Here is a 27,049-nt window from a genome sequence, read left to right on the forward strand (position 1 = left end):
ATTAGGAAACAAATCAGTTGCTCGACCATCTTTTAGAATTTAAATCCCAAGTGTTTTAATATCAGACTGGAATAAGGCAAACTTCAAAGACATTTTATGTTCTTCATGATAATCTAGAATTTTTATTTGATTCCAGGTAACTTCGGACAACAAACATGGTGGGATGTTTTCTCTTTGAATAAGTAACAATTTAATTACATCATTAAAATAAAATAGAGTATGGGCTTAATACATTGTAAATATTACAGAAGTACTACTTTACTATAGTAATTTAATGACTGAAGCTACATTGAATAACAACCTACTAGTACCTGTGTATAAAGTATTATACAGATTACTAACGAAGATATTGCAGCAATTGCAAGGATGTTACCAGCTCAACAAACATCTAACAATACAATATTCTTCTAAGAGGAAAAGTAATAATGTTAAATTTACAGACAATAGTTATGTTTTCCACTTGAAACATTGGAAGTAAGATTCCAGATAATCTGGTATCTTGATTCATATTATTACAAGGAAAGTTTTCCTTCCTTGGGGACTCCAATCCCCAGCAGGCCTAGTACACTAAGTTTACGAGAAGATAGCTTTTAGGGTGCCACAGCAATGTAAGGAAACTCTCCTATCTGAAAATTACTGATTTGTAAGCCACTGCTTAAACATCTGACTTTTTTTTTTAAACCTATTTACATACATTCAGCCAAAATCAGTAGATAAAATGTCTTGTCTATGTTACAATAGGCATTGTTAACATTTCATCAGAAGGCCAGTGCAAGACAATTGTTGATAGCCATTGCCCAGCATTTAGGAGATTTTGAAAATATCATACAAATATACAGTTAGATTATGAGAAATCTAATTTTGCGCATGATATTGGTGGTCTCTTTTACAGACATGGAATGGCAGAAATTAATCAACAGGACAGTAACTAAAATGCTACTCATCCAGGGCCTAATTCTCATCTGGTGGTTGGGCCTATTTCCTGCAGCGTGGGTTTAGGCAGCCAAACTTCCTTGATACTTAATGCCAGATAGACCTGACTCAACGGGATGGGGGGTCGTGGGAATCATCTCAAGTGTAGGCATATGTCTGCAGCTTCTCCAAGAGCTATGTTTCTCTTACATATATCTCATATGTAGTGAAATATTAGTGGTCCTTGGAGACAGCCTTCCTTGTCTAAAAACTGTTTGTCTAGAGCTGAAAAATCCATTATTACCCTGGAGAAATTAAGCAGGTTGGGAATTTGGCCCCTTCTGAAGACATGAGAGATGGTGAAATGCAAGGTCAGAACAAATATGTCACCGTCACAGGAGAGTAGACAACTCTGAAGTCAGACCTTACAAAATGTACTGAAATCTAAATTATATTTAAGTTAATGGGTCTAATTAAGGGACTAGTTAATGAATAATTCTGATGAAGGTAATTCTAATGAGTATATTCATTGGGGAGAACATTTGAGTCACTTGGTCTAGGAAATGATATTGAAAGTGTCAAAGCAAATCAAACTAATTCAAACATTTTAAAATGAAGGTGGTGCAAGACATACATGATTTTTCACAGATATTTCTTAGAATATCAGTAAGCACCAAGTTTAGTGCTGTCAGCCCCATTGTCCCTTAATTTATTATCTATGATTTAGATCTTAAAAGCACAAACACACTATAAAATCTACATCGCATACACACAAATGCAGTTTCATATATGAATCCTGGAATTGCTCTACCAATTACAAGAATTTCACCAGATTGTCATAGCTGTGAGAAGAGAGTCGTACTGCCTGGTGAGCTCTGAGATAGGTGGGTTATATTCAGGGTGATGTGGGACCAAAAAAGGGAAAATTCTTAAATGGTAACTAGACTATGATGAGTTTTTTCATAATCTTTTCTTCTTCTAAAGAGATCTTATTAATCTGCTAGCACCCTGAGCCCTCATCTGCAGATCTCAGAGAGGTAAAGGGAGGGAACCAGTAGGTAGATTTGAGCTCTATAGACAGACAACTAAAAACATTCCAGCTTGGTCATATTCAGTCTTAGACCATAAACTACAAGAAAGGACACTGCCCCATCAGACTGCTTGGGTATCTGGCTAGCTGGAAATCACCAAGAAAAAGCTAATTCTCTAACTCACTTCATATCATGCCAGCCTCTGGGTCCTACAGAAGCCGTGCTTTATTTATAATGAGAAGATTATAAGTAAAACCTGTCAAGGCCAAATGGCTTCATAAGCAGTATCAATGCTTACTGGGAAGGGTCTAATTCTGAGCACCCATGGTACCAATAAGGAGTTTGAAACTGGGACATAGGAAGCAAGAAAGCTGTGCTAACTTTTATACGTTAGACATTGTTAACCTGGATCAGAGCGAGGGGGCTATTCCTTAGCCCAAACCTACCCAGACAAGCTGGGTGCTGGTTATCACCAAGGGCATCTGGGTGAAGCACAGAAGCAGTCATATGCTGTCTATGTCTCAAGGGCGGTGTGTCACCTCCTCACTGTCCTTTTTCTGTCTCTTCCATGGTCTGACCGGTCTCCTTAGCCACACGGGCCAGATCTGGTTGTCGCACTTCAGCAAGCAGTGTTTAGTGCCCCTTACACTGGGATCACAACTGCCTACACGTACGATCGAAAAATGTTACCACTGGGATTTTTTCAGAACCACATCCCTTGTAATGACTTACATTTTCATGGTCCTGATCGATAGATACTCAGAAACCAAAAACACTCTCATTTCCTGACAACACCGGTAAATATGGATCTTCTCTTGAATGTTCATCATTGATTATCCCTTGATAAACACTGGTCTGATGGAATATCTACAGTCAATTTAGTAATACTTGACCCAGTCCCTTATGGGGATCTTCTGAATGTTTGTGGTCAGTATTTTTATCAACAAGATTTCTGGAAGAACTCAATTTTAGAAACTGATTTATGTGCAAGAGTGCAGCAAGTGATACAGCTTACACTTGGTCACAGTTTTCTCACTTTATGACATTACTGTAACAGTTACAGGATAGAAACACACACATACACACATTTATATTCACACTCACACACATTATAATTTTACTGATCCAGACAATACTTCTTTTCAATTAAGAAATAAATGAAGACTGTTGTTTGGCCACCCAGGCATGAAATCTACTTAAACCTGGAATTTAAGAATGCAATACTCTTCAAGTAAATAACAATTGCACAGTGATAACAATATACATTAAGATTGACACATGCTGTCTTAAGAAGTCCAATATTAGCTAAAGACTAAAGAAAGTCAGAGATGTCAGCCAAAGAAGTCAATATGCCTTCTCTCTTCCATTCTGATTGTAATCCATCACTCAGCAGAACAGTGATAGTCCAGAAGATAATAAATGTCCTCAATGAAAATGCAGGGTTAGTAAATGTTTAAGTGTTAATGAATTCTGTTCAGTACTTTGGAAAGCCTTCAGATTCTTCTTGTCACAGAAAAATAAACCTTTGTGGTTATTTCAATGTCAAATTTAAATAGAGAGATTTGAAAAAATATTAAGGTTTCTAAAGTTATATCACGGGCAATAATTTGTTAAAAAGTGATCACATTGGTATATGCCCACTGCTTGTAATCCACTGTTCTCAAGGAAGTCTACCTTTCGGTTTTGCTGAACTAGACAAATATAAATAACACATAGTACACACCAATACACATCTTGCAGGACACAATACATTTTACAAAATAGCTCTACTTTAAATATTGTAACTGTTGTAAAAATGGACATCTCTGATACTGATGGACAAATATATTTCACATTATAATGAAAGCTGTGGTTAAAAGGCATTACTCATTTGATGGCATTTTTCTATGGGTACTTGGACGTCAAATTGTATAGCCAAATGTTTCTCTCCTATTTCATTAAGACTCTGAAGAACTTTTCAGTCATATAAGTCACACGCTTCCTTCATCATAAACCCCTGGAGAAGTGAGTTGGAGTACCTACACTATTGAAACAGTAGAGAACTGATAACTGATCACGGTGATAATCACCTTTTCACTGAGCATGGTAAACGTAAAAAAATATATAACCGATGAGAGGACAGACTCTTCTAGATTTTGAGCTTTAAAAAAAAAAAAAGAGGGGGTATTTCTTTTCCTGTGTTGCCAGGGAGGCATTAGGCTCAGAGAGCCTCGGCAGACGTGTCTGTGGACACAGACATGGTCACCTTGGCAATCTTGACTGTGCTCTTGATGCAGCTCTCCGCAGCCCTGTGAACACTGGCTGTGTTGTTGGCGTGTTTGTGCAGGCAGTCTGAGTCCCCCATGCTGTTATCCAGAGGCTGTGCGGTGCCTTCGCAAGACGGAAACATACTCCGGAAAGCATGTCTCAGGTCCTTGCTCCTCAAAGCATAGATGATGGGGTTCACGGTGGAATTCAGCAGGCATAGCATGCTGCAGAAGGCAAACACAGTCTTGATGAGCTTGTTCATCTTCCCAAAGACATCATACACCATGATTGCAAGCAGAGGGCCCCAGCAGATGATTAAAACCACAAGGATCAGGACCAGGGTCTTGGCCAGTCTAATGTCCATGCGGGCTTGGTCTGGCCGAGTCACCTGTACCTTGCCATCCTCCGACGTGTGGATGATGATGCTCTTCTGGGTGCCTCGCTGAATCATTCGGACCGCGTGGCTGTGGGCCTTCCAGAGAATGTACATGTATGCATACACAATAAACAGCAGCAGCACACTGGTGACGCCAATCCAGAACATCAGGTAGGTTTCGTCAATGAGTGGGAAAATGTCTGAGCAGACAGATTGCAATTTCTTGCAGTTCCATCCCAGGAGAGGCAGCACTGCGATCACAATTGCTATGGTCCACATCAGACAGAAGGCTACCACCGCCTTGGGCCTGGTGACGATCCTCTTATAGGCCAGGGGCCTATGAATGGATATGTACCTGTCGATGGCAGTGAGAAACAGGCTACCCACCGAGGCGGTGAAGGAGGCTGTGACCCCGCCCAGTTTGAACAGAAACACGTTGGGGCTATCTTTGCGGTGGAACACGTGGAAGTCAACGAAGCTGTAGACAAAAATAACACTCCCCAGGAGGTCTGCCACGGCCAGGCTGCCGATGAAGTGGTAGGAAGGCCTGCAGCGGAGGCTGCGGGAGTGGAGGATGACACACAGCACCAGCAGGTTCTCCAGAACCGTGAAGGTGCCCAGCGTGAGGGACAGCACGGCGATGGCCAGCTGCTGGCTGGGGTTCAGAATCATGAAGCACTCCATGTCCATGAAGTTCTCCCCACACTGAATGTTCTCCTCATTTTCCTTGAAGGAAGAAAGGGACTTGTTGTAGAATTCAGTAATGTTTGCTGCCGGGTCTACCGGGACTAACTGGGCATTGTCTCCTGCAGTCATCTTTTCTTGGAAGGGACTTCCCCTAAAGGAAGTGAGAGGAAATTTCTGTGGAAAGTACCCTAGTTTGGATGCCATGTCACCTTTGATGTCTTCGTACTGAATGTCATTGGAGCCCACATAAAGGAGGTCTGTCGTGATGGTGCGGAAGGTGGTGTCTGCAAGGCCATCCAGGATCGACTTCATAACCTCCGTCTTCAATTAAGCCAAACGCAGAAAGACTGAGAAAGAGACCCACTGTCGCGGATCCTAACAGGAGGGAAAACAAAGAAGCTGAATGGTGAGAACATTTAGGAGAATTTAAAACCTGCTATAAACATCCCAAGAAAGTACCATCATGCTATTTCATTCCTGCCTCTAAAAAGGGTAAAATCCTTGTCAGATTCAGTCAACAAAGTGAGTCAGTCTCTCAGTTAGAGAAAAGATACTCCAAATTGTGTGCAGTGGCACCCACCAAATATCTTTTTTTTTTTTTTGGGTGTGGCTTTTTTTTTTTTCCCTCATTATTTAAGTTCTATAGATTTAAGTCACAGTGTGAGTCCCATGTGGACTTCCAGGGGGGTGTGGTGGCCAAACTGAAGGAAAGGTGTCTTGGAGGTGGTGGGTATTTCACAGAACTGTTGGAAGCATTTACCACTTGCCTTCTGCTTTCACAATCACACAGAATCCCAGTGCTGGTAAGGATGAGGAACAATGAGTGACACCATCTCTGCTCCTGAAGACTTTATCACCTGTCATACAGGTAAGACTGACCATAGAAGACAGCTGAAGATCAAGGCCATGTGCAATCAGTGACTGAGTTGCAAGGCCTGTGTCAAGCATAAAGGGAGAGGAAGGGGAGGCACACGGCTACTGGCTCTAGTCCTGACTCACCCCAGGGAGAGGTGTAGGCGCAGTCATGGCTGACTGGGAAGAATACAAACTTCTAAAATGTCTATACCAACCAAGAAAGATGTCTTAATGGGAAAACTTGCATTAAGGCTCATGTCCTTAACACCACAAAGGAGTGGCAGCAGAGCCGGAGGGCTTGGAGGGCACCAGGGCCTTCCATGGGGGGGCGCTGCAAATAAGGATGGCTGAGAGGAGGAACCACATTTTCAGGGCTTTTGAATTTTAAACTCAGCAACCTGGTAGCAAGATAAACAGCTAGAGAATGCTGTCTATGGGTTTGTTTAAAATATGACTATTAGGCTCTTAAATTTATTTGAAGTACTGAGTGATACATATAAGAGCTAAAATAATCACACAAAAAACTATTATCTTATTTACTAAGTGTCTTTTTACTGTTCTCCACGTACTAAGGGTTGGAGGGAAGGGCAGGAAAAAAGACAGTTAATATCTTGGAACAAATTAAAAAGTTTTAAGTCCTCTTGCTAAAATATGGAGAACCTATCGGAATTAATAGTTCATTTATTCATCCACTCAAAAATTTATGAAGTACCTACTGTGTGCCAGGCATGAGGTACTGGGGACACAACAGCATGATGAAAAGAGTCCCTGCCAGTGTAGCAGAGATCACAGGCGACTGACCCAATAACTGTGAGAAAATGTGGTGACAGCTATGTTGGGGGACAGACAGGATGCCACGGGAACAGCTGGGCTAAGGGGCTGAAGGAGCGCCCCCAGGAAAGGTTGTTTATACCAAGAATATGAGGGATAGTGTGGGTAAAGACCAGACATGAAAACAAGGAAAAAAAAAATTTAAATTAACACCCTAAGTGTCAAATGTGGTTTTTTGTTCTGCTTGCTTAGTATTGGAAAAGACACAGAGTGAAATGTGGCCTACCTTCCCACATTCCGCCACCCCAAAGTCCAGGCCACCAGCACTGCTCACCAGAGCACCCACTCCACGACTGGCTTTCCTGCCTTTCTCTGGGCCTATCCCCTTTTGATCACTTGCCAAGCATTTGCTAGAAAGATTCTCATAAAATACGTGGCTGATTATATGACTACCTGTTTCAGCCTCTTTGCCCTAAAGACCAAGTTCAAATTCATTCATAATGTGTGCCTTTAGGCCCATGTTTCCCACACTCAGTAAATGTCACTCTGCCTTCTGGGTCAACACAGTTAGGCTCCTTTCACACCTCAGCCTTACTTACTTGCCCCCCAAGTTGTCCATGTTCTGTTCTCCCTGAACTATCCCTCTATCTCCACACCTCCAAGATGAAGTAGGCTTATTGTCAAAGGCTTCTCATGATCCTTCCCTCTCCCCAATTCTCCTTTCGCCACCCCTGACCAGACAGATTCACTTCCATGAACACACCAAATCCACAGCTTTTCCCCTCAGTGCCTTTGCTCCCCATGCTCCGAACACTACTTTGACCAAATACACTTTCTGTCCTTTTACTTGGTCAACTCTCCCCATCAGTTTGATGTCATTAACTCTGGAACTCCCCTGCTCCCGTGGTCAGAAGAGCTGGCCCCTTTGCAACTCCTAGAAAATCCAAATAAAATTCTGTCATGATACCTATTAAATTTTCTAATATTTCTGTTGTTTGCATCTGTTCTGCCCCTTCCTCCCCCCCGCTAGACTGTAAGTTTACTGCAAACAGAGACTTCATTGATCATAGTATTTATTCATAGCACTTAACATAATATCCAGCACATAAAAGAGTTCCCTAAGTAAGGCTGATATATGTATTTCAAAATAGAAAAAAATTACCTTTCTTGCCCATGGTGGGAGAGGAATTCTCCCAATCATAATGGGAAATAAATAAGCATGAAACTTGAGATATGGTAACTAGCTTGGATTGCTACCCGGGACATTTGTGATAGAAAAAATGGCTCTATTTTGGTGATAATATTGCAGTTATAAATGAAAGTTATGTAATGATAACTTTCTAGTCTAAGTGCATATGACATGGGTAACTTTGGCTAGATAGAGCCAAATGAAAATACTGGCAATATCTTACCAGCTGGTGAACACAGTAAGGTCAGTGACAGGCCAGTCAGGAGCCCCTTGATGGACCTGAGGTCATTTTGCATGATCAGCATGTGACAGTATATGACAGTAGTGACAGTCTGGAGGCACTATCAACTGAGGCCCCTGAGTCCTCCGTGGAATATAGTTTCCACTCAGGAAACTAGGTTTTCCCTTAGACTTGGCTTTTTGAGTAAATTCTTAACACTCTCTTGCACTGTCCTAGAACAAGGCATGTGGGACTAGGGAGTTGCTTTCCCAGAGGCAGGAGTCCTAGCACACAGGCCACACAGAGACACCCAGTGTGCAGTGAGTCTGTTACTTCCCACTTAGTCACACAGTGTCACAATGACACAGGCTAGTTGCTGAGGATACAGAAACAAAGATCTAGAAACAAAAGACAAAGTCCAGTAGCCAGGCAGGCTGCCCAATGCTTCCTCATATCTCTGCCCAGTGCTTCCTGATTCTCTACCTCACATCTCTACCGAGTCCGCAACCTCAGATTGACTCTATTAACTCTCAAGTGTCCTCCAGTTCCTCTTGGTCTGTCATATCCTTTCTCACATCCTTATCTCTTCCAAAAAGTTCTCTGTGTCCCACCACTGGACAATTTCTCCTGAGTCAGTTTTGCTCTTTGCAGACTTATTTACATATGAAAGTTTTCACCCATAGTCAGAAGGACACAGAAAATAGTCACAATTTGTGAGAGTTGTTAAAGGTCCACACATATCCTCAAATCTGATGTTTGCCTCTCAACTCCCACCTGTTGGACCAGCATACGGGCCCCAGGAAATGACTCCAGGCTCCTTGGGTCACACATACAGGCCTTCCTCCTTCCCTCTTACTCCTCCCTCTGCGAACCACTCACTTCCAAGCACTCCTAAGTTTATCTTTCAAGATCTAATGCAAAATTATCTCCTTGACCAGTCCTTCCCACCAGGCAGAACTAGTTTTCCCCAGTTTATCCTTCTGTTAGCGACTGCAACCATGTCATTTTATCACGAGTTTACATATTTATTTTCATAACTAGAATATGGTTTCCAAGCAAAGGACTGGGTCTTTTGTTTCTTAATCGATTCACCTACTAGCACGATCTTGGAAGAGAGCTGGTTCCCTTAGAAATGCTCACATGAACCTAATAAGAAGGCAGTTGAATTTTATTAACTAGTGCATTAAAGCAGTGATTTAATTACATTCATTTGCCTTTTCTTAAAATCAGAGCAAAAACGGTAATTAATTCAACGCTTATTTGGCCCATAACCCAACACTTCCAAGCAGCTATTGGGACCCAATCTATGACCTCTCTCTTGTGGTCATCTTCTTTCAAGTAACTAACTCTCCCTCCATGCTGCCCAATTAAAAGGTAATTTATTTGAAAGTTTCATTATTTATATGCACATACTACATTCCTAAAACTCAAAACTCAAAAGAAGATACAGCAAAGAGTCATTTTTTTTCACCCCTATGTCCCAGTCAATCAAATTCCTCTTTATAGTCAAGAAGTTTCTTATTACTCATTCAAGAAATATTCTCATTCAAGAAATACTATATTGTTGTTCTGCACCTTGATTCTCCATTTTAAAGTATACATGAAGACAGTTCCACATCAGCACACAAAACCTCTCTTCTCATCTAGCGTGTTACATAAATGTGACCAGCATCCTACTCACAGAGGTTTGGGTTATCATCTCTTGCTTTACAAATAATGCTGCAGTGAATTACCTTTATACATATTATTCTTCACATTTCTTATGGCGTTGTGAATAATCTTTCTAGTTATCCAAGCTCACACCTTGCACTTACCCTAGACTCCTTCTTGACCTTATAATCTCTAAGCCTTGCTGATTTTCCCTTTCTGAGCACTTGGGACCAGTTTATTACGAGCAGGATGCATTGCGAGCCTCTCACATGCATCAGATTGTTGCTTTTCACAATGACCCTGTAGGGTGGATGTTATTATAATCCCCACTTTACAGATGAAAAGCACAGAGAGCTACTCACATAGCTAATAGCTGCAGACCCAGAAAGAACCGATGTTCTGGTTCTAGAGCAGTGCTATCCAAAAAAATGGAATGTGAGCTGCATATTTAATTTTACAGTTTCCAATATCCAGGTAAAATAAAGAGGCAAAAGGTAAAATTAATATTAATAATCTGTCTAACCCAGTATGTCCAAAATATTATCATTTCAACATGTGGAAACTAGCCACATATCAAGCGCTCGATAGCCACACTTTGCTGCTACATTGGACAGTATGGGTCTAAAGCTACTTTTATGCCTTAATAATATACCATCTGTCTAAAGTAAGCCAGGGATCTACTTTCTCTCTTCCCCATTGATTCCAACCAGTCAAGGCATTCATTAGTAATGCAGCAAACACTGAACTAAAAGTTAGCAGACCAAGAGTACTGTCACACCTGTACTTGAGCAAGTTAATCTTTCCAGATCTCTATCTCATCTGCAAACTGGGAATGATGATGATAATGATGCCTAAATCACAAAATTGTTCTGCAAGTTAAATGAAAAGAAAATGTATATAAAGCATGTTAGACAGTATCTGGCACAAAAGTTAAGCCTTCGATAAATGATTATTCATATTATCATTACTTAATACTATGACTTTTTGCCATATATTATTATTTCAAGATAATCTGTTGATTTAATTAGATCATAGCTGCTTATTCAATTTTTGTTTTTGTCTCAAGCAGGAAGCAAACAGAAGATATATACATGGATGAGGGAACTTTACTGAGTATGGACTATATTCCAGACACTGGAGAGATTTCACATATATTCCACTATTAAATTGTCATGAGAACTCTATCAGGGGCTTATTTATAATCTCCATTCACTTCCACAGAGGAAGAAATGGAGGGCATCAGATGCCAAGTAAATTGTACAGAATGTGAACACTTCATAGCTGAATGCACGTCTCTCAGACTACAGTTTCTGCTTTGGGACTTTATGCACGGTTTTAAGGATTAACAGTAACTTAGATAAAAGCCACGTTGCATCTTCTATTCAAGTCTTTTAGCTTCTTATAAACATGAATTAAGGCATTTTGTCAATAGTAATTAAGACTACCTCCCATTAAATCATGATTTCCTATCCCGGCCCATCTAGGGAAATCTGCCCACTGGCATGGCCTCAAGGATTAAAATTTTAGTCAGTATTTGGAAGAGATATAAAGCTTCTTCCGTAAATACAAAGGATCACAGACCTTGTTTCAGTAATGCAAAGCATGTGTGCCTGTGATTTACTCTGTATTAAGATCACCACATATGTGATCACAATTTCCCATTTTAATGCGACCAAGCACTTTCATTAAAACAAACCAGCTTGTTAAAATCTGAGCCAGGGCATAGTGTGGCTATAAGTTATAGTGTAATTTCTGCCCAACATAAGCCAACTTTAATTAAAGAACATCATTAAAAAAATACACATGGATTTTGTACAGTTAAAAGATCTTTCTTGCTAATATCAAAATACCAGTGAGCACTGGCTATTTTAACAATAAAGGGATCATGGCAAGAAAACTGTTCTCTGCATTTTGCTAATTCTTCCCTTTATTTCTACATTTGGATTATTACAGTAATTTCCACCTGATTATTAATTTTTTTTTTGCTTTGAGAGTTTTCTTCGAGAGTTCATTGGGGATGTGGTTGCCATTAATTCTGTTTTTGTTTGCTACTGGGAAAAATCATAATTGGAAATTTCTAGCAAGATGCATAGATGCACCTAAAAGAAGTTGGTTTTTATTACATTTAAGAAATGACTGAATGACATTTAAGGGTATTTTTCTAGGATTCTTCTTTTAAAATATAACCAACATATTCTAATAATGTATGCAATAAATCATTCTTTATCATAACAATAGAAATATTTTAATGTGGTGAATCTATTATTTTAAAAAACTTCAATTTTTAGAATAACATCACCTGTTTTATCTCCCTATATGCACCTGCCTCCACCCACCACCCCCAATATACACATCAACCAACTAGCATCAAATAAATCTTGAGTATAGTAGAAGCATAGAGTTTTAGAAACAGTCTACCTAAAGTCCATATATTTGTTTCTATAACCAGTCAGGGTATAAAACATCCTTGTACTGATTAGGTTGAGCACGAAAGAAGTCCCCAAAACAAGCCTTCAAATAGAATTAGAGTAATATCTATATCAGTATAATTTAATAGCAGGTTATTTTAGTCTTCATTGCCCCACTGAAGACCTTGTTTGTTTTAGAAAGACATTTCAATAATTTAGATATTTATCAACTGCTGTATCTGGAGTCAAAATCCTTGCAGTTCTAGCCAGCACAGCCTCTCTGGGGGAGACAGTAGGCAGTAATTGCTGCCTCTTGGATGTCATGTCCAGGAAAGCAGAAAGACTTCTAAATAAGCATTAGAAGAATTGGAGCTCCCACTATCATTTCAGACTGTATGGACCCACCAAGGTCAATCTCTCATATTTTAAGTTTATAAATGCTTTAAGGAGACAATGTCCAGCTCATCACATTTAATTTGATAGGGGTACAAGATATGAAAGTGTCCCAGGTCTTTCATTAAGTTGGGTGTTTTCCTTCCTTTTCTTTCTTGGTTCTGTGTTGTTCTGCTTGACCAGCCCCATAAAATAACCTTGTAAAGTGTTTAAAAGAATGAAGGTGCCAGTGGGTATATTTGTTATTTTCCATTCATTTCTGGGAATAAGCATGGTTCTACTAATTTGATCAGGAAAAATAACTTACTAATAAATTTCTCTAAAGTTATTAGGGAAAATTTTAGTTGACTCTTATAATCGCCTTAATGTCTAATTCATGTCCTCAATATGCATGGCAGATCTCACATCATAACTCAGTGAATGATGCATCTGCTATGGTTGAATGGGCAACTGAGACTTTTCTAACTCTTACTGAACCATTAGCGTTTTAGAATTATTAAAGTAGCCAGTCACTTTTTGATTCATTCTCTACAGCAAAGGGGAAAAAAAGATTGACTTAACTATCCTGATAATTCAGGCAAAATACATAATCCTTCTTCCTTGTATTAATGTCAGCTCCTTTTCCCATATATAAAAGAAAATTCCATTTTGCTGGTAATGCACAATTAGTTCTCAAAGCTTTAGCTTTTCATATATTTTCTAATGTAGAAGTTATTAAATGCACCATTTCTTCTGGTCTATTCTTACTAACAATATGAATGAGTGTTGGGATTTTTTTCCACAAAAATATATAAATTAATATGAACTAAATAGACATTAAGACCCTTCCAAAGCTGTATTTCTGTCAAATTTAATCTAATGTACGCCTAATTATTTCACATTTAAAGACTTGTTAAAACTAAAAGAATTTCATGGCCCAAGAAATGATGCCTTTAAATTGCCTCAAACTAACCACTCACTATTAGGTGATGATGGTATGAGAAATGACTAGCACAGAGGTACATTAATAATACAAATGAAATTTCCATTTACTATTTAACTTTGCTCTGCTTTTTGATGTTTCTTCCTACTAAATACTTTGGAGAGAGAGATAGACATCTTTTCTATATAACCTGTAAAGAAAGTAATTAAGTATAATTGAAAGCAGCCTTGCCCCAAACAGGACATGCAAAGTTTTCAACTTAATAGCTCCAGTCAATACACAAGATATCTTAAGGTCGTTTTATCTTGTATAGGAGGTTTGGTAATTAAAAGGCAAAAGCTGGGCCTCCCCTGGTGGCGCAGCGGTTGAGCACTGGGTTGCGAGTCTGCCCGCAGCCTCTGCAGTTCGATCCCTGGCCACCGGCGAGGGTCCCACAAAAAAAAAAAAAAAAAAAAAAAAAGCAAAAGCTATATATTATTTTGGTCCATAAAATAGGTAGAACTCAGTAGACAGGTTATCTTTACAATTCATTACAAGGACAGCAATGGTTTAAAGTGTGCTACTTGCTGTCCAATGGTGCATATCCCATTCAGTTTCTTCATTGATCCTTCAATGGAAGGGATTATTCCCTTTAGACCCATGGGTATACAATCTAAGTCCAACTGAAAACCATGTCCTTTTTCTCCAGGTTCAAATCTCAGAGAATTAGGGTGATTAAATGCACAACAGAAAAAATTTCAATTTCCAAATATTTTCAGTAAGATACATTTAAATGACTACGTGCCAGGCATCATGCTAAACATATGTGTTATTTTTGTGTAACATTTATATTAACTAGCTGCTATTACAATTCCTATGCTAGATATGAGAAAACTGAGGGGTAAAAAAGGTAAGATGCTTCACTCGAAGTTTCCAACAAGAGCAAACCAGAATTTCAACCCAGTTCTGCATATCTCAAAGTCCCTTTTCCTAACCTGAAGTCCAGGAACCATTTAATAAGACATTGTTCTTCCTATTTCTAAGAAAGAAGGAAGAATTAATTTGAGGGAAAGGAGGTTAATAAAAATGCTACAGGATAATTTTATACTATGAATTAAAATCTAAAGGACTAATCTGCTGATAGCAAAAACGTTGCCCATAGCACTTACAACTGCTGTTTACCCCATGGTCTTCACAAAGTATGAAAATTAACCATTAGCTATAAATTCTAATCCTGGATTAGCACCTTATTTGCAGTGACTCTGACAAATAATGAATGAAATCTAACTCATTTTTGCCACTATTTCTTAAAATTAGGTAATTTTACTTCTTCCATTTGTCAGTTGTAAGATTTGTAGATGGCAATGACAGTTTCCATAACACCAGTAAGGAATGGTGAGGGGACCTTCCTTGGATCTGACTGAGACACGGTGATTCTTAGTAAACAACAGTTTGAAACATTCCTCAAATGAAGAAATTCAAACTCGACTTTCCATGATCAATGCGGTTTTCTTAGATGCAGAGGGAAGGTGACTGTTTCCAGTTCCTAAGACTGTAGATAGAATTAAGAAAGTGGAAATTCTGTAAACCTTAGTAAGGCTCCTACAAGGGAGGGTTTGTGACAACCTCTCAGGTGCCAAGGGCACAGAGTTATGTCACTACAGCAATGGCATGCTCTATTACAGACCTCACAAGTTTCATTTAACGTATTTATTGGGTTTGTGTTCTGTCTCTCGCACTGGAGACATATATATCAATGTGTCACACCTGCGTAATGGATAAAGCTCAAAGAAGCAAGTGAAATGATTCCCCATTGCACCCCTTCCCATCAGGTAAAGCCCATGCATCTGCCTTCCCCTCCCACAGACCACAGATTAAGCTCTGGTAATATGCACTAAGCATAAGACATTCATCATTAAATAGCAATGGGTTTTGCAACTCCTGTTCCTGCATGTGCTTTGAGGTGGTTTTCTCTCTGAGTCATTCTGAGTCTTTCTTGTGTCTAAACTTTTCGGATAATATACACTTTGAGAGTAGGAATTGGTCTTGTATGGCCTTGTATATCCTCTGCCTCCCACAGTGCCTGGCACAGGGTAGGTACTCAAAAGCTGACTACTAAATGAATATTGGTGTGAGTCCTCTCTCGTATGATGGCTTTTAATTATGTATAGTTTCCCTTGGCATAGTCAGCTGATCACAAGGGGGTTAAAACTGGGCCTTAGGTCTCACAGAAACAAAAATTCCTGCTCAAATGTCAAAATTACATCAAAGGAATCAACAAATTATTTTTCCTGGGGTCTTTGGTCTTTTACCTCAGTACCAAATAGAAGTTATACTGAAGGCAAATGCAAAGTATGAACAGAGTTGAGGTATTTGCTTTTTATTCCAATCCTTGTTTAGCCTAGTTTAACCTCAATACTCAGCCACAAAACACTGATATGTAAAGAGATCCTTGTGACACGCACAACTTTGAATAAATCCTAATTATATGCTGTTAATGGATATTCAAAGACAATATATGAAATTATTGCTGTAATGGACTTTTCCTTCCCTCAAATAATGCCATTATACATTGATCTTTCCCAAACAGGTTTCTTCACGCGCAAGTGTGTTTTCAAAACAACTGTAGAGGCAAGTTATGTGAAAATTCAACCACTAGATGGAGTGGCTTTTATAAGCCCTCAGGAATCAATTTGTTATTCCACTCAGTGGACATGGTTCTTGATTTGGTTGAATAGCTTCTCCTCCTGCTACAATATTTAATGCATTTAACAACTGAATTAATTAAAACATAAATAAAAAATGTTATAGAAGGTAAAAATGGGTTATTACTACTGCCTACAAAGACTAAATATCTAATTGCCTTTCTGTGACAAAAGGTCAATGATAAAGTTTAATATATTGATAAAAATTACTTGTGAATATTTTAATTTCTGTCCTAACAAAATAATTAAAAGCAAATAAAGAAAAGTTCTATTAAAAACAAATGATATGCTTATACCAAGGGAAGCTAAGGTAAGAAGGAATGTCTCAGGAGTCTAAAATCAATTCTAATAACAAACTCAATTCATTTCTATTTTATGAAACATTTGGCTTTCCAATTTTCAAATATGAACCAATACAAGTCATAACTTTTTGAAGGAAAATAATGGAAAATTATTTTCTATTATTAAAGGGGCTAAAATGGAATATTTCACAGAAGTATTTGTTCATATTCGCACAGAAATCAAGGACATTATTTACAGCTTTGTAAATAATGCAATTTCCCGTCTCTTAATTTCTTGCTGCAATAATTTAAAATAAGTTTTTGTTATTAAGTATATCCAGTTTTTATTGTTGTATTCTCTTCAAAAATGATTTTAAAACTGGGTACTTAAGTGTCATCTACTTTAGGTGAAATGTTAACTACGAAAATTTTAGTGTGTACTAATGATATGAGACAGAAACAGAAAAATATGCTTTCAGGATACAAATCATTATGTACAGAGTTGGAGGAATTAGATTTCAATAAAGATACAAAAAATGTTTTGGAAATGTAGTTATGATTAAGAAGTAAGGATGCAAATTAGATCCAAGTATAGAATTTCTATGCTATTGCAACCATGAGGTGGTTCTATTATACTCATTCAAGGTCAAACCCATCCTAGGGTTTATATGATATAATTATACAATTCTGAACACAGGAAAAGTATTAAAGATCATGGAGACCTATGAGAAAGAACTAAATTAGGAGGGAGAAATAGAATTAACCTTTAAGATATATTGAGGTTAGAAGGAAAAATATTTTTGATGAGAGTACAGGTTTTTAGATCATTGACGTGGACCTGCTGAGGAACACTATTTATGATGACCCTGTATCCCACAAAGATTTTTAGAACCAAAGTAATTCTATCTGACTGGAACAATCTAGTGTGAAAATAAGCAAAGGATTTTTCAAGTTACAATTCGGGGTTTCTCTGCACTTTTTAGAAAGCTTACTATTAAACATTTTGTTCAGCAAAGAGGCTTCAAGAGATAATATTTACTTACCCAATATGCAGACATAAATTAAGAATTCCACACCATTTTCTCCTAATCTATTTACAAAGTCTATGCAAAGTTTCATAGGACAGCTAGCCGTTTTTTTTCAAACCATTGTGAAGGAACCCAAGATTATGGAGCATAAAAGAACAGGAAAAGTAAAAGTAATTAACATTCCAGCTTAATGTTTTATAAAGCTGGAAATGTTTCTGTTTCTGTTTTTCTTTTCCAAGAACCATAAAATAATGTATCACAGAAGAGGAATTCAGAAGACAATAAACTACAATGGAAATTTTGCACTAAGCCCACATAATGCAGATTCACTCAAATTATCTTACAGAATTACCCTGATAATTATGCAATTTACACTGTTTAGAGCTGGTGAGTATCTCTCAAAACTACCTAAAAGTTATAAACATATGAAAATGTATTCCAAAGCACTAAAGTATAAGATTCTGGGCAGACAGTTCCCTCTCTAATTATTTCATCAATAAAAATGGATCACAGATTACTCATAATTAGTTTCCTCAGTTGAGGGCTAAGTCATTCAGAAGTTTCCCTTTTTGTTGTTGTTGTTTCTGTTAAGTTAGGTATAATTTTCAAAAACAGCCACATTCTTCCATAATTACAAAATACCACACATGCAAAGATACAGAAGTCCTTGGACAATCTTTTTGCTTACTTTGGTTATATGTGAAATTGTTTAGCTTTCCTTTTTCTCCACCACAACTTGTTCACCACAACTTATCCAAAAGCTAGAGAAAACATCTACAAATTCTGGTAACAATGCATTGAAATGAGTTGAAAATCTGGTCCATTTAACAAGCCACACTGGAAAAAAAAACAAAACAAAATGATCATAGTAGCATTAAGTTCCTCTTATCGAGTTGATTTATTTTTTAATATAGCTGAGTTAAAAGCAAACATGAGTGACATACTATCTATGATATTGGTTTACTTGCTTTATTAAAAATATCTTCACTTCTTAACCAATAGAAATCAATGTTATAAAATGTCCTTGTACGAATGTTCATATGTAAAAGTAGATATTTGTTTTTAAAATGTCATACTAGAATTTACTATCAATTTAAATGTAAAACTCCCTGTAGTTTAATTTAGAGAATTCATGTTGTTTCCAATGTTCTCTAAATATACGGTCTAAAGGAACAAATGAAGTAATGATGAAGGAAAGAGGGGAGACCTATCATTTTAACACAAATTTTAAAAAACATTATTTCCTAATTATATTTTATTTTAATTACATTCAAATATACTACTGACATACACCGTTTGTGACAACATTTGCCAGTATATTCAACTACCACAACAGATTGCCTGGCACATCTTTGAAAAATGCCTCTGCTCTTCTTTAAAAAGCAATAGCTTGGAATTTGCTAGTAGGAATGAAAAAAAAAAAAGCTATTATGTGTTTAATTTAGGAAATCATAATGCATTTTATTTCTTGAAATTGAAAAAATTTAACAAACAGATGAACTAAATAAAATAAAAATAAACTTTTGGCCTGCAATACCAATTAGTGGTTACCAGAAGGAAGAAAGGGGGATGGGTAAATTGGAAAAAGGGGGCAATGATACGATAAAGGATAGATTGAGACTTACAGCAATGACCTTACTGTGGTATTCAGTCATGATGATTTTCCATGATGCATACCTAAACTTACATAATATTATAATGCAATTTTAGTTCACTGAAAGCATTAACGAATTTTTTAAATGTTATTTAGAATGTATAATGGTGGTGAAGAATCAATCCATTGATATCAAATTTCTACCCAATCCAAATTACAGTGTAAATATAAGATATTAGATGATATACTGTACTCTTAGGAGAAAATGATTTGCCATCTCCATTAGGGGAAAGGGAACTTAAATTCCTTCTTGCATTCAAATGTGCAAAATTCACTTTAAGAAACATTTAAAAATACATAATATAACGCAATAAATAGCACAACAAGTTAAAAAAAGGACTGACTACAAATGACTGATTCCCATCTAACCAATCTTAACTCACATATTCAAAAACAAAAGGAAACAAAACAAATAAACAAAACAAAACTTTGAAAGCTTTCTTAAAGTGCAGGTGTGAAAATTTCTCCAGCTGGGGCTAAGACAGAATTCACAGTGTAACAGAACTCATAGTATTCCAGAATAACTGCTATGACTCTGCCAGGCCCATTTGCTTAGGTTTGGTGAGTAAACAATTCTTCCCTCAAAGACCTACATGGATACAACCATGAACCTCAAGAATTTCATGCTTACTAAATTATGTAATTAACCTGTCCAAATGAACTTTTACATTAGAGAGTATCTTACAATTATTAATTAATAATCTAGTGGGAAAATACTACAAATATATAGGAAATATCCATAAAAACTACAACAAAATTATATTTGCAAATGCAACTGTCCTAGAAAAACTATTATAATGAAATGTACTTTATTTTCCATGAGGCACCCAGTTCAGTGCAGAAATATGACCCAGGAAAGCTTTTAGTAAATATTTTATGTTAAGAACTAGAGGTAATCATGCTGATTACTTTATGTAATGGCTTTGACCTATTATTACTGATAGGTCATAAACACAGCTATTGTGCATGCAGTTAAGGTTGAGAAAAAAGTTCCTCTAACATCAAACCATTGAACAGAACCAAGAGAAACACTAGAAAACCACTAAAAACAACCTTCCCTTCCCCTCCTCACAGATTTCCTATAGTTTTAACTTAGTTGTGATAGTATTATGATTTACATATAACAAATATAGCTATATAAACATACATTGTAATATAGTAATAATCTTGTATATTTCCTCCCAACTTTCTTTCCAAAAATAAACAATTATCAAGATTGGTGAAAACTCTTTTAGAACTATGAATCAGTGTTTATGATAAAAACTATAATCAAACGCAGTTATGCCCATCTGATATATTTGCAAGAAGCTTAGAACACATGGGACTGGAACAGATTTCCACCTGACCTGGAAAATAACAGCAGTCTTGTTTTGATTCAAGGTAGATACTTCCTTTTGCCATGAGTCCTTCAGTGTCCATCTGCACAGCTGCCTTGAATTTGGATATTACCCCAAATTTGTAGTATTTATTTAAAATCTGAATTATAGGTTCAAATATATAAAGATGACATCTGAATTTTTATTTCAGTCATAATATGATCTATGAAAAAGTTCATTCATACATATGAATCAAAGTATATTTACCATTCAGCCATCTAAAATTATGTAATATATATAATATCACATTGGAACTTGATGCTATATATATGTTATCAATGACATTATTGTTTCTTTTAGTTCAGAAAAATATTTTGAAGAAATGCAAATTAATCTATGTTATAAAGTTAGTCCAACCTAATCTAAGAATATACAAATAAGTGAAATAAATGGGTAGCCAAACATTAAACAGCAATTCAGTGGCAAAGTGCTGAATATCCCTACTTCTCAAAAACAGCATGCATACAATTATAATACAAAGTTAGCATTATTATGAGAACAAGATTCGGAAAGAACTGGAGATTTGGGGAGGGGGAAAAAGAAAGTTAAATTTTTGTCAACACAAAGTACATGAATTGGTTTTGATGTACTCTTATTAATTTTGCTACCAATCTTCAGTCAATAAAAGAAAAAATCAGCAAAGCTTGCAGTCCCTGGAAATAATAGATATGCAATGTCTGAACCTGGCCCTAGCACAGTTTTTCAAACAATGTTGGGTCTGGGTTGTTTCAGAGTGAAAGGCAGAATTATAAATTATTAAAACCAAAGGCTGGTTTCACTCTAATTTGTCAGTTCAATTAGAAAATGATGAATACAAAAATAGAAGAGATAGACTTACACTGGTGGAGATACGGCATCTTTTTAGCAGGGATGAAAGCGCTCATCTGTGTTCTTCATGCAACTGAGCTAACATAATTACCCCAAGAATAACAGGCAGCAACCTAAAGGACAGGCTCCATCTTAAGAACTAAATTCAAGATGTTATAACCAAATCTCCTTTTACTCATCATGTATTGTTAGGTATTTTCAAATTCAATTTATAACCCCCCCCCTTTTTTTTTGCAGCATTCCTGGAGAGCTAATTATGGGGAATAATCTCTTTCCTTATTAGGTCAACTGTTTTCTGGGGAGAAACATTTGGTAAGCGTGGTGAACTATAAACTGCTATTATAAGTTCCATTTCATAATAGTTGCGTCTTATACAACAAAGTATTTCCATTCTAATTGCAAACACCAATATGCAAGACAACCAAGGAGCCTCTCTAAATTTCCTTGTGGTTTATGTTGATTCCAAGTCAAAGCAAAGAAGAATGTCATCTGATTATTCTGAGAGAGTTTTTCAGGCTTTGCCTTAGTAATTAATAAGCTGACACTGCATACTAAACACTTATCAACGCAATCAATGGGGGCTGCTTCTTTCTTGAGAAAATAGGTAAACCGATTCAAGGAGTTTTCTTTGGGAATAGACTGTAATATGCCACAAATATAATGGTTTTCCTAGAGAATTTCATTCCCAGCAGTTTCATCCTGCTAACATTTAACAATTTCACTATTTTAACATTTTGAAATGCCAAAAAGAACACAGTGATCCTGTAGCTAGGCTTATTAGAGAAGAGCAATCTCACAGGCGAGACAGGGAGGCACACGGTCCACTGGGAAAAGGGTAACAGAAAAAGACAGAAAACAGTGGATAACAAAGCCGAGCGCTACTCCAACGTGAAAGCCCATTTTCACCAGAATTTAAAACTTTACACACCAAATTAAATAATACCACCTATGGTTTATTTCAGAAACTATGCATAACATTTATACATGTGTGCACGTACAATGATGCTATCTTTTAAAACTGGGGGCATGAACATCTAATTTGCCTTCCCAACAAGTATGCAAGCAGAGTAAATTCATTTTTGAAAGCTCAGAACTGAGCATTCCCCCCCTGTGGCATCACTGTACTCCCAGGTGGAGACTTAGGAGCACAATGAGACCTCTCCCCATCAGACACTTTATACATACCTCAGCCAAGACTGCCCCTTGCCTGGAGTGGGAAGACATCTTTGGAACAAAAAGAGTCCATTTACAGTAAGTTCTCTTGATAACCTAAAATGGATTAGTTTTTAGAAACCATGACCATCATCAAGCCTCTGGTTCCACTCTAACAACTGCTATTATACCTACAAGTAGCCTCTTGCAGTATTCAATGTTTAAAATTCTGGAGGGGTGTAGATTCTATTCATGTATGGATATGATCAGAACATAATTTGTCTCACTTAAGAAACTATTCATGTCTTTTATTTTGATAAAATTGCTCTTAACTGAGTTAAAGCGCAAAGGAGGGGGATGGATTACTAGGAAAAACAGAACAGAGGAAAATCCATCAGTATATCTTCCCTTGCAAAGCGTCAGTAGGGTGGGATTAGAAAAGCAACACTTTAAATCAGATAAAGTCCTAAGGGAACCTTAAAGGTTGGTTGCTCTGAGCTTCTCAATACTCTGAAAAATAGATTGACGGCAGTGGTCACCCTGCTGATACTCAACGTCTAGTGAGTTTCCACTAAGAAATTGCATTTCCCTCATTGTTCAAAAGATATTAACTTGGTAATAAAAATGAGAAGTTATGGGATCCATAGAGATATCCTTTAGCACCTTTAAACCAGTAAATCTGCTCTAATCTCATTGGATTAAATGCCCAAGGATGCTTAATATATCAAAAAGCAACAACAAATGCAAGAACAGCACTTATTTGAAGGAAAATAAAAAAGAAGGAGACAGAATCATTAGCAGAACACTCATATTTTATCTGCTGAGTTTAAAACTAAAATTAGAAGCATGCATGTTGCTTTTAAACTTTCAAATGATCAAATGACAGTAAAAATACATTTGGGAGGTGATGCAATTAAGATTAGGAATCTTAGAAAGAAATGTCTTTTAAAAACACATCAACTTTATGACTCGTTCTGAATTAAATGGTTTCATCAACATTTAAATTTAGATATTAGCTAAATGCACACTGATTATTCCTCAAAGAAGAGTGGTTCCTGTAGTTATATTTTTCTATATCAAAAGTTTATTATTTAATATACATTTCTTTATAAGACATTTGATATTTTACTTTAGTCAGTTTTTAGGTGTGGTGCAGAGATCGATGTATTTCTCTGGGAAGACTTAGTTGCTGATATAATTTACAGACATCAGTCACCAACTCAAGCGCCAGTTTTTCAAACATGCACAATTGCACATTTTCTACAAACAGACATCGATGCATACAAAGACCCAGGTGCCCATACACTCAATAACTAGTAAATGGTAGAACCCTCCAGACGTAGCACAGACCACATTAACAGACAGAGGATATACAGCTAAGTAAACACCAACGCACGATTCGCTCACACGATGTAGGAACTCTACGAAGGACACTTGGGGACCACTCTGGTCAACACCCTAGGGGGCGGGAGGCGGAAAAAGTATCGCCAAACGCAACTCTGCCAGGTCTTACCCTTCGCATCCCCCGGTCCTCGGGGGAGAAGCTCCCTTGGCACCTCTTGCCCAGCGCAGGGGCTGCTTCTCCGCCAGAAAGAAATGTCCCCCCAGACTCTACCGAGAGCTCTGCAGGGAGCCGAGGAGCCCCGCCCGGGCCAGGGGAAAGCACTGGCACCGCGGGAGTCCAGGAGAGGCGGAGGAGGCGAAGAAGTGGAAAGGGAAGGGGTGGCCGAGGGAGTAGCGGGCGGGAGGTGGCGCCGCCGCCGGGACGAGGACGAGGCCGGGTGGGGTGCAGCGGTGGGTGCCTCTGTCTGTCCGTCAGTAAGTCAGTCGGTCCGCGCTGTCTGCCCGCCGCCGTGCCCAGCCTCCAGCGCCCGCCCGCGACGGGGCCCGGGACTGGCGCGCCCTCCGCCCCTGCTGCCCGCGAGCCTCGCTGCTTTGCCAGACTCTTCACTGGGTCCTCCCGCTCGCCCCGCCGGGCCGGGCGTGGGGCTGCCGGGCACCGCCAGACCGGGCGTCCGCCGCCTCGCCCCGCGCGCACTGTCCCTGCCTCTCCCTCCGCTCGCGCAGTCTCTGGCTCCCTCTCGCTCCGGTCCCATTTATGAAGCGCGGTCCCATCACGTGTTAATGAGCCTTTGTCCTGCCCTGGCAGCGGCGGCGGCACAGACCCCGCCGAGGGAACTGCTCGGGGAGGGACCAGAGCACTGCGCAGCGTGGCGCCTGTGGCTCCAAACTTTGCAGGCGCAGGCAACGCGCCGCGGCGCCGGCCCTGGGGCCAGAGGGGACCAGCCTCTCCGTCCCGCGTCACCAACTTCCCCCTCTCCTCCCGCGCCGCAGCCACAGTCCCCAGGGGCTCGCGCTGCCATGACCCGGCTGTCCTCCCGGATACCCTCACACCCCGGCCGTGCGAGAAGGGGCTCGTGCCTGCACCACCCCCGACCTCCTGTCCATTAATCACGCGCGCCCCGACTGTGCGCAGCGCCAACACCTTGCGCGGGGGTCACGTCTGGGGCAGCTGGCTGAGCCGGAAGGGAATGGGGAGCGGGGGGTGGGGGGAGAGGCCTCAGGGCGCCGGGACTGGGGTGCGGCCTCGGGTGGCTCGCCGGTTACCCCTAGGCGCCCCCGCGGCAGCGGCTGCAGCTAACCCGGCCGGGGATCGGGGTGGGGAGCCTTGGGACCGCGCCGCGCAGCCGCCGAGCCATTTGCTACCTGGTGGAGGCCGCGCGGCCACCTGTCCGCCGCCCTCGGGGCATCGCCTGGCTGTGCGCTCGGCGCCTCCTGCAGCCCCCGTCGCCCCTCCCTGCGCGGACCACTCCCGCCCTCTCTACCCGCCCGGCCCAGGCTGCAAACAGTTGGGCTCCGTAGGCGGTTGGCTCTGCGCCTCGCTGCCCAGCGCGCCCCCTTCCCAGACGCCCCGGGAGCCCGCTCCTCGCACCTCCTCGCTGGAGAAGGACGCTCCCCTCCGGGGCCGGACCCGGGACCCGCGAGTTTAGGGGCCGCCGCCACAAGCGCCTGGGGATCCGCGGTGCGCCCGGCGGCCGCGGCGGGAATTAGGGGACATGCTCGTTAATTGGTTCCACTATCAGCCGCCGTCTGCCTCCCGTGTGCACGGATCAAACCTTAATTGGTCTTTACATTTATCATGGTGAATTGCGAACCTACAAACAAGCCCCGGCCGCTGCTTCGGCAGAAAAGGCGCTTCCCCTCCCCCTGGGGCCGGGCAGGGTCTTAACAGCGGCAGCCGTGGCTGCTTAGACTTCTTTATCTCCGGAGGTGGGTCGGGAGGCAACAGCACCTGATGGAGCCACGTCACTCTGGCCCCAGGAGCTCCCCGAAAGCACTCGGTTCGGTTCCCATCTCTGCTCTCCGAGGCTGTCTCGGTGTTCCTTTTCTGACACCTCGCCAGAAACACACAGACACACACACACACACACACAGCCCACCCCGTAATGATAACCACTCTCCTCTGCCTTACACCAGAACCCAACAGCAGTCGCAGCAAATCTGAGCCCCATGTTTGGTTTATGTGTCGAATATCTGGAGGAGGGAGCCTCTCAAGAAAGGGAGGAAAATTAGTGGGGAGGAAGCTCCAGGTTGATGGGACCAGAACCTTGGAAGAGGGAAGGCTGTAAATGCCTCCTGGAAATGCCAGGCCAAGTCTTTGAGGAGTTTCCTGCAGAGCCTACTTAAGTCTGAAAATCCCTGCTGTGGGTTCAAAAATGTATTTCCCATTTGCCCACCAGGGAAATAGCCACTTGAGTTTGAGTCCAGGGATGTAATGACTAATTTTATCTCTGTAGATGGAATTTCATCATCCATGTAGATGTAGATGAAATAGGTTGTAAATGAAGATGTGATGGACTGGTGCATAGACTGAAGAATGACTGATGGCAACGTGGGTAGATGCAGGGGGATTAGCACTGGATATTAAACCTGATGCCATAAGGGCAGACTCTACTGCTGGTAAAGAAGCCCCTTCAGGCCCGCCCCTCATTTTCAGAGGACTAGAGCCAGAGATTTAGATGTGGTCTGGGGAAGGTTTCAGCTTCTTTTACCCCCCTCTCCCCCATTTTTTTAAAGGGTTGTTTGATTTTACCTTCACCACACCCTTGACAGAAGCATGTCCTGGACAACTTTGTGTTCTCAGTGACCTCCCACACTCTAATTGTCAAAGGGACCAATGACTTGATTAGAAATAACCCTGTTTCCCCGTAGCATCAGTTCAAAATGATTGCAAGTAATGAAAAGAAAAGATCTAGCAGCACTTCCTCTCCCTGTGATGTGGACATCCTTCAGCCCCAGGAAAAACTGGGAAATTGGGTTTCTGGAACACTCACTCAACAGAATTTCAATGGGTGCTGCCACCCCTCCTGTAAGAAGATGATGTG

General features: G+C 39.9%; 1 protein-coding gene across 8 annotated transcripts; it reads right to left on the reverse strand.

The window, feature by feature from the left end:
* Window positions 1-3,507: 3,507 nt before the first annotated feature.
* On the reverse strand, window positions 3,508-25,419 carry CNR1 (cannabinoid receptor 1). Of its 8 annotated transcripts, XM_037520082.2 has the most exons (5): window positions 24,178-24,479; window positions 22,698-22,781; window positions 21,523-21,625; window positions 18,343-18,491; window positions 3,508-5,628 (listed from the first exon to the last, which is right to left on the reverse strand). In XM_037520082.2, exon 5 carries the CDS (start codon window positions 5,563-5,565, stop codon window positions 4,144-4,146), a length of 1,422 nt encoding a protein of 473 aa, XP_037375979.1. In that variant the 5' UTR covers window positions 5,566-5,628; window positions 18,343-18,491; window positions 21,523-21,625; window positions 22,698-22,781; window positions 24,178-24,479; the 3' UTR covers window positions 3,508-4,143. The 8 variants fall into 8 exon arrangements, with proteins under 8 accessions (XP_037375979.1, XP_037375978.1, XP_037375980.1 ...); XM_037520081.2 differs by lacking the exon at window positions 21,523-21,625; XM_037520083.2 differs by lacking the exons at window positions 21,523-21,625; window positions 22,698-22,781.
* Window positions 25,420-27,049: the final 1,630 nt, after the last annotated feature.

This window comes from Talpa occidentalis, unplaced genomic scaffold (genome assembly GCF_014898055.3).
Source record: "Talpa occidentalis isolate TD23 unplaced genomic scaffold, MPIMG_talOcc4v2.1 talOcc4.2, whole genome shotgun sequence".
NCBI classification, from domain to species: Eukaryota; Metazoa; Chordata; class Mammalia; order Eulipotyphla; family Talpidae; genus Talpa; species Talpa occidentalis.